We start from the raw sequence: 13,051 nt of genomic DNA, 5'->3' as shown, positions 1-13,051 counted from the left end.
TTTAGTTTTTTGTTTGATATACATAAAATTCAGTTGCTAAGGTTCTTCTTTCGATTGATTGAATTTTGAAAACATTTTGCCCATTATATGTATAAATTTTCACATATATATTGCGTTTCAATCGGCTCAGTAGTTTCGGAGTTATAATAACAAATTGAAGCAAAAAATATATTTTTTAGGTGAAAATAGCAAATTTTTTTGTTTTAAAAAAATCATGAAAAATCGAAAATGGCAGAAATTGTTTAGATTTGTTGCTTTGTCGCAAAGCCACATGTAATAGGAAGAAAATGAGATATCAAACATAAAAATTGATGCATTATTTTCGAATTTATTCACAATTAAGTGAATTCGCTCATTTTCATAAAATTTTAGTTTTTTGTTTGATATACATAAAATTGAGTTGTTAAGGTTCTTCTTTCGATTGATTGAATTTTAAAAACATTTTCCCCATAATATGTACAAATTTTCATGTGTATATTGCATTTCAATCGGCTCAGTAGTTTCGGATTTATAATAACAAATTGAAGCAAACAATATATTTTTTACTTGAAAATAGCTAATTTTATTGCTTTAAAAAGATCATGAAAAATCGAAAATGGCAGAAATTGTTTAGATTTATTGCTTTATCGCAAAGCCACATGTAATAGGAAGAAAATGATATATCAAACATAAAAAGCGATGCATTATTTTTGCATTTATTCACAATTAAGTGAATTCGCTCATTTTCACAAAATTGGATGTGCTTACAACTGTATACTTTGTGTGAAAATATTACATGTGTTCTCTTTTTGTTTCAATAAAGATTCGATTGGTTTTGAAATGAACAAAATAAAGTCGATTCGAATCGAATGCAATAAGTTTGAAATCAACTAAAATATTTAAATTTTTATTCGACTCCACTATAATAGAGAATTTGTCTAAAATATTTTAAAAAAATTACTAAATGATGTAATTTTTTTTTTAAGCTTTTTTCTATAAAATAGTTTAATTTAATATTTTCAAGTGTTAAATTTATTCCACTCGTATAACACATTGTAAAGAAAAGAGCAATTTACAGAGTTCAGGGTTATTCACTTTTACTACATTTGTATAACATTGTGTAGTCGAATTATTGTTTAAATAAAACTTTAGGGATTTAAATGCTGAAAATACTAACAAAAAAAAAAAAAAAAAAAACATTTAAATGTTTAGACAAAATGCTCAAGTGTATTTCAATTTTGTTAACATTATTTCAAATTACATTATTTTATGTAAAACTTTTTTTTTGTTGGGTAGATATTTGTAACAAAAACACCAACAGAAAACCCCTAGAGAATTTTCTTTTATTTTTTTGTTAATTTTAGCATAATAATTAGCAAAATAAATGTGTTTTACTTTTGCTGCTGCTACTTTGGCTGTGTGTGTAGTTAATTTGCAAAAGACACGATTAGCTTAATTATTATGCTTCATTTAAGGTAATATTTAAAGAAAGGTATATAACAAATTAGAAAATTGAGGTTTGAAAATGAAGTAATCACTTTTATTTCTGCTACAACTTGCAGCATTTCTTATTGCAAGTTCAATTAAATTTTTTTGTTTAGGATTTTGAGATCCCCACAAATATAAAAATTCTATATTTTCCAAGTTTAGGAGAAATTTTATGTTTCCCCCACAGGGGATTTTTCATGTCATTTGAGGAATTTTTTTAAAAAGGCTTAAAATCTTATTTATATACTAATTTTTAATGAAAAATTAAATTAATTAATTTTTTTGCTGAAAATTTTTTTTCCCCACTTGGGGATTTTTTTTCGACATTTTGGGAATTAAAAAAAAAATATTTTTTTTTGCTTCAATTTCATAATTTCAATATTTAAAGACTGTTAGAAGTCAAATTAAATTTTTTGGTTTGGATTTTATGTTCCCCATTTGGGGATTTCTTTTAAACAGTTTAGGAATTCTTTAAAAAAGAAAAATCTTTATTAAATATTTCTTAATTTGCCCTAAAAGTTATTGCTAATAATTTTTTATAATTTTTACTGTGAATTTTAAACATCCCCATTTTGGGAATTTTGGGATTTTTTGCTAACCATTTTAGGAATTCTTAAAAAACTAAAATGTTGTTAATTTATTAATAAATTTCTTTTAAAAATTATAAAAATTCTATATTTCCCAGGTTTCAGTGAAATTCTATGTTTCCCCCACCTGGGGATTTTTCATGTCAAATGTGGAATTTGTTTAAAAAGTATTAAAAGGCTTAAAATCTTTATTATAAATGGTTTCTCAAAGAAAAATAAAATTAATTCCTATTTTTGGTCAAAAATTTTTTTCCCCACTTTGGGATTTTTTTTGACATTTTGGGAATTTAAAAAAATAATTTTTTTTTGCTAAAATTTCAGCATTTAAAGTATGTTAGAACATAAATTTATTTTTTTGGTTTAGATTTTATGTTCCCCTTTTGGGATTTTTTTTAGACAGTTTAGGAATTCATTAAAAAAAGAAAAATCTTTATAAAATATTTCTTAATTTGTCTAAAAAAATATAATAATTTTAGTTTTTATAATTTTTAAGGAAAATTTTAAACATCCCCATTTTGGGAATTTTGGGATTTTTTGCTAACCATTTTAGGAATTCTTAAAAAAATTAAATTTTGGTAATTTATTGATACATTTCCTTTAAAAATTATAAAAATTCTATATTTCCCAGGTTTCAGTGAAATTCTATGTTTCCCCCACCTGGGGATTTTTCATGTCAAATGTGGAATTTGTTTAAAAAAGTATTAAAAGGCTTAAAATCTTTATTATAAATGTTTTCTCAAAGAAAAATAAAATTCATTCCTATTTTTGGTCAAACATTTTTTTCCCCACTTTGGAATTTTTTTTCAACATTTTGGGAATATAAAAAAATAATTTTTTTTTGCTAAAATTTCAGCATTTAAAGAATGTTAGAACATAAATTAACTTTTTTGGTTTAGATTTTATGTTCCCCTTTTGGAACTTTTTTTAGACAGTTTAGGAATTCATTAAAAAAAGAAAAATTTTTATAAAATGTTTCTTAATTTGCCTAAAAAATATAATAATTTTAGTTTTTGTAATTTTTAGGGTGAATTTTAAACATCCCCATTTTGGGAATTTTGGGATATTTTGATAATCATTTTAGGAATTTAAAAAACTAAAATTTTGGTAATTTGTTAATAAATTTATTTTAAACATTATAAAAATTCTTTACTTCCCAGGTTTCAGTGAAATTCTATGTTTCCCCTCCTGGGGATTTTTCTAGACATTTGTGGAATTTTTTAAAAAAAAAAATTAAAATGTTTAAAATCATTATTATAAATGATTTCTCAAAGAAAATGTTATTTAATTTTTATTTTTGTTAAAAAATTATTTTCCCCACTTGGGGATTTTTTTCGACATTTTGGGAATTTAAAAAAAAAGGTTTTTTTTGCTTAGATTTTACAATTTCAGCATTTAAAGACTGCTAGAAGTTAAATTAAATTTTTTGGTTTTGATTTTATGTTCCCCATTTGGGGATTTCTTTTAAACAGTTTAGGAATTCTTTAAAAAATATATATTTCATGGTTTAAAAACAGCCTTCAATAGAAAATAAAGTTAAAAATTTAAAATTTTAAGAATTTTCTGCATAACCCTATAATTTTGCCCCATTAGCCCTTAAATCTACACATTGTTAAAAACATGGTTATTTTCTATTGAAAAAACTGCATGCAAATAAAAACGTGGAAGCCGTAAGAAAAACTTTTAAACAACGTTTTTTCATTCTTTGGACTTTTACGCATAATTTGCATAATATTTGCAGTAAAAATATAAAAAAAAATTGCAAACTATAGCCAACAGAAAAATACGAAAAACAGGTAAACAAGAACTATAAATAGCAGCAGTTTAGCAATAACAAAAAATAAAAGGGGAAACAACAAGTATAATAACAATAACAATTATAATAAACAATAAACAATTATGAAGTGAGAAAAAGACAAGTGTAAAACAGAGCTTAATTAATTAATTAAGTTCACGAGCTAATTTGTTCGTTAACACTTTAAAAAGGTCGTCAGTTAGTTAGTTAGTTAGGTAAATGAACATACAGCCAATCATGAGTGTAAATAAAGAAACTTATGTTATGCAAATGATAGCAGACAGACAGACGGATGGACACTTAAAATAATTAAGGAAAAACACAAAAAACCCATCAACTCATTAATAATAATCTAGATGGAAACATTTAATTAAGTAACGCATACATACTACATGGAAGGCTAATTAAGCAATTGCAAGTTAGAATTTATAACAGAGAGTCTTAAATCTAATGCTTCAAATTAGCCATTTTCTTCAAAAAAAAAATTAATAAATTTTATTTTTTCTTTAAGAAATATTTTATAATAACGATTTTAAGCCATAAACCTAATTTTTAAAAAATTCCTTAAAAGTTTAATGAAAATCCCCAATCTGGGGAACTTAGATTTTAGAAATCCCAAAGTGGGGAACATAAAATTGAAATCAAAAAATTAAAGTCCTTGAATAAGCATTTTTTTTAGATTCCTAAAATGTCGAAAGAAAATCCCAAAAAGGGGAACTCAAATTTTAGCCATAAAATTAAAAAAAAATTAATTTTTCATTGAGAAATTTTTAATAAAACAAATTTTAAGCCATAAACTTATTTTTTGAAAAATTCCTAAAAAGTTTAATGAAAATCCCCAATGTGGGGAACTTAAAATTTCACTTAAACTTAAGAAACATAGAATTTTTATAATTCTTTAAGAAATTTATTTATAATTTATAAAAATTTTTGTTGTTTTAAGAATTCCTAAAATGTGTAATCAAAAATCCCAAACTGGGGAACTTTAAATTTCATGATAAAGGTTATGAAAAATTAAGTTTTATTTCTTCTTAAACCTACTAAGATATATTTTATAGAAATTGATACTTTTGGAAGAATTCCTAAACTGCTTAAAATAAATCCCAAAATGGGGAAACTAAATTCCTAACCAAACTATTTAATTTATGTACTAAAAGTCTTAAATGCCAAATTTAAGTAAAAAAAAAATATTTTTTTTTTTAATTCCTAAAATGTTGAAAGAAAATCCCAAAATGGGCAACTCAAATTTAAGCCATAAAATTAAAAAAAATAATTTTTTTTTTTGAGAAATTTTTAATAAAACAAATTTTAAGCCATAAACTTAATTTTTAAAAAATTCCTAAAAAGTTTAATGAAAATCCCCAATGTGGGGAACTTAGAATATCACTTAAACTTAGGAAGCATAGAATTTTTATAATTCTTTAAGAAATTTATTTATAATTTATAAAAATTTTCGTTGTTTTAAGAATTCCTAAAAAGTGTAAGCAAAAATCCCAAACTGGGGAACTTCAAATTTCATGATAAAGGTTATGAAAAATTAAGTTTTAATTTTTTCTTAGACATATTTTGTAGAAATTTATATTTTTAAAAGAATTCCTAAACTGGCTAACTGAAATCCCAAAGTGGGGAACATAAAATCCAAACCAAAAAATATAATTTATCTACTAAAAGTCTTTAAATAAGGAATTTGGAACAATTTGGAGAAAAAAACATATTTTTTTTAAATTCCTAAAATGTCACAAGAAAATCCCAAACTGGGGAACAGATTTATTGACTTTAGAAATTAAAAATTTTTATTTTTCTTTTAGAATTATTTTAAAATAATGATTTTAAGATTTCAAATAAATTTTTAAAGAATTCCTAAAATTACTAATGAAAAATCCCAAAATGGGGAACTCACATTTTAACCATAAAATTAAAAAAATTTAATTTTTATTTGAGAAATTTTTAATAAAAAAATTTTAAGCTATAAACTTAATTTTTGAAAAATTCCCAAAAAGACTAATGAAAATTCCCAATCTGGGGAAACATAAATTTCACTAAATCATATGAAATCAAGATTTTTTATATTTCTTTGAAAAATTTATTAATAAATTAACAAAATTCTTGTTGTTTTAAGAATTCCTAAAATGTGTAATCAAAAATCCCAAACTGGGGAACTTTAAATTTCATGATAAAAGTTATGAAAAATTAAGTTTTATTTTTTCTTAGACATATTTTGTAGAAATTTATATTTTTGGAAGAATTCCTAAACTGGCTAACTGAAATCCCAAAGTGGGGAACATAAAATCCAAACCAAAAAATATAATTTATCTACTAAACTTCTTTAAATAAGGAATTTGGAACAATTTGGAGAAAAAACCATATTTTTTTTTTAAATTCCTAAAATGTCACAAGAAAATCACAAACTGGGGAACAGATTTATTTTACTTTAGAAATTAAAAATTTTTATTTTTCTTTCAGAAATAATTTAAAATAAAGATTTCAAGATTTCAAATAAATTTTTAAAGAATTCCTAAAATTACTAATGAAAAATCATAAAATGGGGAACTCAAATTATAATCATAAAATTAAAAAAATTAAATTTTTATTTGAGAAATTTTTAATAAAACAAATTTTAAGCTATAAACTTAATTTTTGAAAAATTCCTAAAAAGTTTAATGAAAATCCCCAATCTGGGGAACTTAGAATTTCACTTAAACTTAGGAAGTCAAGATTTTTTACATTTCTTTTAGAAATCTATTAATAAATTACCAAAATTTTTGTTGTTTTAAGAATTCCTAAAATGTGTAATCAAAAATCCCAAACTGGGGAACTTGAATATTCACTGTTAAAGTTATAAAAAATAAAATTTTGTTTTTTCTTAAACCTACTAAGATATATTTTATAGAAATTGATACTTTTGGAAGAATTCCTAAACTGCTTAAAATAAATCCCAAAATGGGGAAACTAAATTCCAAACCAAACTATTTAATTTATATACTAAAAGTTTTAAATGCCAAATTTAAGCCAAAAAAAAATATATTTTTTTAAATTCCTAAACTAACGAAAGAAAATCCCAAAGCTGGGGAACTCAAATTTAAGCCATAAAATTAAAAAAAAATAATTTTTTTTTTAAGAAATTTTTAATAAAACAAATTTTAAGCCATAAACTTAATTTTTGAAAAATTCCTAAAAAGTTTAATGAAAATCCCCAATGTGGGGAACTTAGAATTTCATTTAAACTTAGGAAGCATAGAATTTTTATAATTCTTTAAGAAATTTATTTATAATTTATAAAAAAATTTGTTGTTTTAAGAATTCCTAAAATAGGTAGCAAAATGTCCCAAACTGGGGAACTTTAAATTTCATGGTAAAATGTGTAAAAATTTAATAGAAATTCTTTGCCACTTACCATATAAAATCCTTGCAGTGTGAACAGAATGTTGGCTGCTTAAAGAAGCGTGGTATGAAGCAATGATCCTTGACATTGAAAATGTTCTTTTTCTTGAGAGCGCCCTTGCGAAGACGGGATTTCATTTTATTTTCACCAACGGCCTCGTCGACCGTCTGTGCTTGATCGTCGCCATTGTTGTCGCTCTTTTCGGACATATTTGTGGTTGTTGTTGTGGTGGTGATGGTACTAGTTGTTGTTGTTGTTCTTGTGGTGGCTGTTGTTGCTAAAATTATTAATGATTTTGGTGTTTTGATTCTTATTTATTCCTTAGGCGGTTTTAGTTGTTTGTTGTTATTCAAACGGTGGTTCCCAAAAAAAGTATTTGTTGTAAACTTGTATTTATTTTGTTGCTGTTGTTGCTTTTGGTGGTTTCTTATTATTGTTGTAGTTGTTTGTTTGTTTGTTTGTTTATTTTTTTTATTATTCCTTGATTTTGTATTGGGGTTTTTTGTTGTTTGTCTGTGTAGAGTGTATTTTGTTGTTTTTTCTAGAAAAAAACCTGCTGTTGTTGACGGTTGGTTTGGTGTTTGAATTTCTTTTTTTGTTTTCTTTAAGGTTTGTTTTTTTTTGTATTTTTGATAATTTTATTTAGGTGGCTTGGTGGTTTCTGTGTTTTATGGATTTCAAAATTTATGGCTTTAAAAAGGCGGATTTCCGTTTATTGTTTTATTTGCTAAAATATATTTTTATATCTTTTCTTTGGTTGTTGTTGTTGATATTGTTGGTAGTGATGTTTTGTTATCGTTATTGTGGCCTGTTTTCTTTTTTATTTTTCGTTTTGTTTTCTTGATGTGTGTTTCAGATTGTTTTGTTTTATTTTTAATTAAATTTCCATTGTTTTTTATATGATTTGGTATGTGATTTTTTAGGATTTATATTCATTACTATAAAATTCAATAAAAAAATGTTTAAGAAAACAACATAAATTATATTTATTTATGTAAATCAAGGGAAAACAAACAAGTAATTTAATAAATGTTAAATGATTTTGTTGATTTCCTTAACAAAACCATTAGAAATCACAAAATGGGGTAAATAAAATTCACAGCAAACAAATAATTTAACTTCTAAATGTCTTTAAATAAGAAATGTAGGCAAAAATATTTATTATTTTTTAAATTCCTAAAATTTTTCAAGAAAATCCCAAACTCGGCATCTGCTTTTTTTTGCTTTAAAACTTAATAATTTTAATTTATCGTTGAAAATCCTTATTTAATAATGATTGTAGGTCTTTAAATATTTTTTTCAGAAATTCCTAAAATGACTAATAAAAAATCCCAAAACTGGGGAAACTTAGAATTCTTTTAAAATATCGGAATCATAGTAGTTACATTTCTTAATTAATTTTTTTTTATAAATTTGTAAAATTTTTGTTGTTTTAAGAATTCCTAAAATGTCTGGCAAAAACTCCCAAAATGGGGAACTTAAAATTTCACCCAAAAATTTGACAAATAATAAAGTTTTATTTTTCTTTCACAAACTATGAAGATATGTATGTTTTTAAAGGAATTCCTAAATTGGTTAACCGAAATCCCAAAACCGGGAACATAAATTTTTGGCCAAAAACTTAAATTTAATTTTTTAAAGTCTTTAAATAATGAAATTAGCAAATTTAAGACAAGAAAATTTATATATTTTTAAATTCCTTAAATTTCTGGAGAAAATCCCAAAAATGGGGAATCCATTTTATTCCTTTAAGGTGATTTTTTAATTTTATTTGCTGCTTGTCATAACGGCGAACTTGATAAACCATTTAAAAGTTAGACAAACAATCGAAAAAATTATATTATTAACTATCATACGCCTTCATATATGCAACAAATTACTTATTATTAAATTAATATTAATCATACGCCTCATAGTATGACCCCTTTCACACTACGCAATTTAGTTGCGCAAGTCTCTTGACCAACAACAAAACAGCATGTAAAATTGTCTTCTCCTTTACCCAACATTACCTCTGCAATAAATAAACACGAGAAGAGACTTGTGCAACTAAATTGCCTAGTGTGAAAGGGATCTATGAACAAATATAAAAATTATGTTAAAAAATCTCTTTTCTAAACTACTGGTCTGTTAGCTTAACGAAAATTAAACTAAAAAATGAAGAAATTTTGTATAGAAAAATTGAGTTACAGAAAGTTGAAATAGACGATCATGAAAGTGAAAAAACAAAAACATAAAAATAAATTTAGCAAATGTAACTTCAACAAGTAAGAGAGCTATATTCGGCTGTGCCGAATCTTATATAAAAATTTAAAAAAAATTTAAATATTTTTAGGTAAACAAAATTTATTTTTTTTCAAAAGTTGTTTTTTGAATTTTTTGGAAAATTGTTTTTTCCAATTGTTATTTTAAATTTTTTTTTTTTAATTTAAATATTTTTTTTTTAAATTTTGAAATTTTAAAAAATTTTTTTTTGTTTTTTAAATTTTTTTTGGTAAAAAAAAAATTCGGGTTAAAAAATTTTGTTTTTAAAACTTTTTTAATTTAATTATTTTTTTTTAAATTTGAAATTTAAAAAAAAAATTTTTGTTTTTAAAATTTTTTGGTGAAAAAAAATTCGGGTTAAAAATTTTTTTTTTCCTATTTTGATCCATTGTAGGTCCAACTAACTATGGTGTTATAGGTTTTTTTTTGCTGATTTTAAATAGGAAACTTTTTTTATGGTCCCCCAAAGATTTGGGGCCTCGTTGTCATTTTTGCAAAAAAGTGATAATTTTCTCAGGCTCATATAATGCAAACAGTTCGGAATTTTGATTTACTCTCTGAGGCCAAGTTGTAGCCCTTGTTATAAAGAACAAACATGTTGAACATATAAAATCAAAAACACTTCATCTTCTAGATCAAAATTAAAAAATTCGATTTTTTTTACCTTTTTTTGCCTGTTCAGTGCCATAGGTAGCAAACCGTTCAAAATTCAAGGAAACAATTAACTACACAAATGTACCTAAGATGTCAGTAAAAAACTTTCTAGAACATATGAACTTCCTAGGTATGATTCTTAACACCGTTTAGGTAGCTCAATAAAAGTTTTGTTCCATAAACTATTAAATTATTATAAAGTAAAGCATACTTTTAGGCAGCTTTTAAAAAAATGTATTTCTAAATTTATTTCGAATTTTTTTTTAAGTTTTTTGCGATTTTGACGTTGAAGATGAGGTTTTTTTGATTTTATATGTTCACAATTTTTGTTCTTTATGTTAAGGGCTACAACTTTGCCTCACAGAGTAAATCAAAATTCCGAACTGTTTGCAAGATATGAGCCAGAGAAAATGATCACTTTTTTTGCAAAAATGACATCGAGGACTTAAATCATGGTTATTTTTTTTCGAGTTGCACTGTATAATTATAACGTTTATGAAACTTATAGAGCAGCATGTCAGCTTTAAGAAAATTAAAGCAAAAATGTTTCACAGCTGCCTAAAAACATGAATAGAGCAGAATATTTTCTAAAGTTTTTAAGGTTTTCAAAGTGTGGTAAAATCTTCATTCCCATTATATGTAATTTTATAAATATTCGTCTAAGTTGAAAATGTTTAGAGCGTTTTTTCATTATAATACATTCCATGCTCACAAAAATATGAATAGGGGAGATTATTTTGTAAAATTTTCAAGTTTTTCTATCTGGAACACAAAAAATTAAGCTTATTTTCTCTAATTAATAAATATTAACAAAGATTTTCCATCAAATATTCTATTCTCCAGCCAAAAAATATGAAGAGGGTAACAAATTTCAAGAACATTTCAAGGTAGTCAACTTTGACATACTAGAACTCAATTTTATTTTATAAAAAATGATTTTTCAGTTAAATTTTATGTCCTAATCTATAAGTTTCTTAAACACAATTTATTAAAAATATCAGAAGATAAAAATATTTAGTAAATATCATAATTTGTATGATTTTCCTTACTAGGTGGCGTATGATTAATATTAATTTTTCAATTATTAATTTATGGCTTATATGCAGACGTATGATTGTTATTAATTTAAATATTTCGTATAATTGTTAAACTTTTAACTATTTTATATGTTAAAGTCTTTGACAATTAGCAAATTAAATGAATTTTATTTAAATACCTACACATTTCAATTGTCTTCACCCTGAATCTTGTGATTCGTTAAATAATTTTTAATTTCTTTACTATTAAAATACGATTTTAATTGATTTCTTTAATTTCCTTTTATTTATTGGTTGGTGGCTATTTTTAAAATAATTTTTATTTTGTTTGTTTTACGCTTTTATTGGTGTAAGAAATTTCATTTGTTTTCGTTGCTTTAATTGATTTTTATTGAATGGTTTGCCTCCATCAATTTTCAAATACAATACATACATTTCGCATGTTTAATCAATTCAATGATAGATTGGTGGTAAATTAAAAGGTTCACTATACAAGGCATAGTTTTCAAAGAAATACTTTGTTATATTTTCGTAAATGAATCCAAATTTACTTTTAAATTATTATAGAAACTTTTGAAATTTTTTAAAGAAAAAATTTTTGGCAAAATTTCTTTTATTTCATAAAGATTTATAATTAAGGGGTTATTATTTGCTCAAAATTATGTATAGGGCAGAATAATTTGTTAAAATTTCAGGATTTTTAAAGAGGGATACAAATTGTAAGCCCATTTTCTCTAAGTTTATAAACATTTGACATAGATTAGAATAGGCTTCTAACTAAAATGATTCCCAGTCTATAAAAATCATGAATAAGAGAGACATGCTTCATATTTTTATATTATATTTACAATATACGGATACCGCTACATGATAAAAGACCAAAGAAAAGAGCCGTGTCTCCTAGTTTTGCCCAAAGTCAGGAACTTTTTTATAGGCCCCCAAAGATTTGGGGCTTTGCTGTCATTTTTGCAAAAAAGTGATAATTTGCTCCGGCTCATATCTTGCAAATAGTTCATAATTTTGATTTACTCTCTGAAGCAAAGTTGTAGCCCTTGTCATAAAGAACAAAAACTGTGAACATATAAAATCAAAAAAACTTCATCTTCAAGATCAAAATCGCAAAAAACTTTTAAAAATTTAGAAATAAATTTAGAAGTAAATTTTTTTAAAGCTGCCTAAAAGTATGCTTTAGTTTATGTTTTTTTTTTTCGTGTTGCACTGTGTTATGAGCTGCTGAAATCTGACCAGACCATCACAGGGAACGTGTACCGAACACAACTCATTGTTTGAAGCTAGAATTGACCGAAATACACCCAGAATATGAGGCCAGACATGAAACCGTAATATTCCATTATGACAACGCTCGGCCTCATATTGTAATACCTGTTGAAAACTATATAGAAAGAAGTAGTTGACAGGTTTTTCCTCCTCTGACTACTATTTGTTTCGATTGATGCAGAACGCTATCTCTGGGATAAGTTTCACTTTGAAACAGAGTAGCCGAAATTTACTTGATTTGTTCTTGGCCTCAAAAGATGAGCAGTTATTTTGGCTCGGAATCCATATGTTGCCAGAAAGATGAGAAAAGGTCATAGCTAGCTATGAATAAATTTATATTGTACAAATATTTCAAAATAAAAGCCAAACAATTTAAAAAAAAAATTCGCAATAAAATCATGAATAGGGCAGAATATTAGGGTTTATCTAAATTGGAGCAACAAATTCAGGACACCTTGAGTGAGTGTTTAATAAAATGCTTCACAGTATCTTAAATCATGTGTAGGGCAGAACATTTTGTAAGAATTTTGGTAAAAAAATTTAGGTGAAAAAAATTTGGTGAAAAAATTATTTTGGCGAAAAAATATTT

The 13,051-nt window shown here is 24.6% G+C and overlaps 1 protein-coding gene across 1 annotated transcript in view; it reads right to left on the bottom strand.

Moving 5' to 3' along the window:
• The window catches only part of Pkc53E (Protein C kinase 53E), a 172,823-nt gene that overhangs the window by 145,702 nt on the left and 14,070 nt on the right, over positions 1–13,051 (bottom strand). Inside the window, 1 exon segment of the mRNA XM_065512370.1 lies at positions 7,241–8,166. Coding sequence (XP_065368442.1) covers positions 7,241–7,437 — 197 coding nt within the window. The 5' untranslated portion in view covers positions 7,438–8,166.

The sequence above is a fragment of the Calliphora vicina genome, chromosome 5 (assembly GCF_958450345.1).
Source record: "Calliphora vicina chromosome 5, idCalVici1.1, whole genome shotgun sequence".
Taxonomy (NCBI): domain Eukaryota; kingdom Metazoa; phylum Arthropoda; class Insecta; order Diptera; family Calliphoridae; genus Calliphora; species Calliphora vicina.
This window is presented reverse-complemented; position numbering and strand designations above follow the sequence as displayed.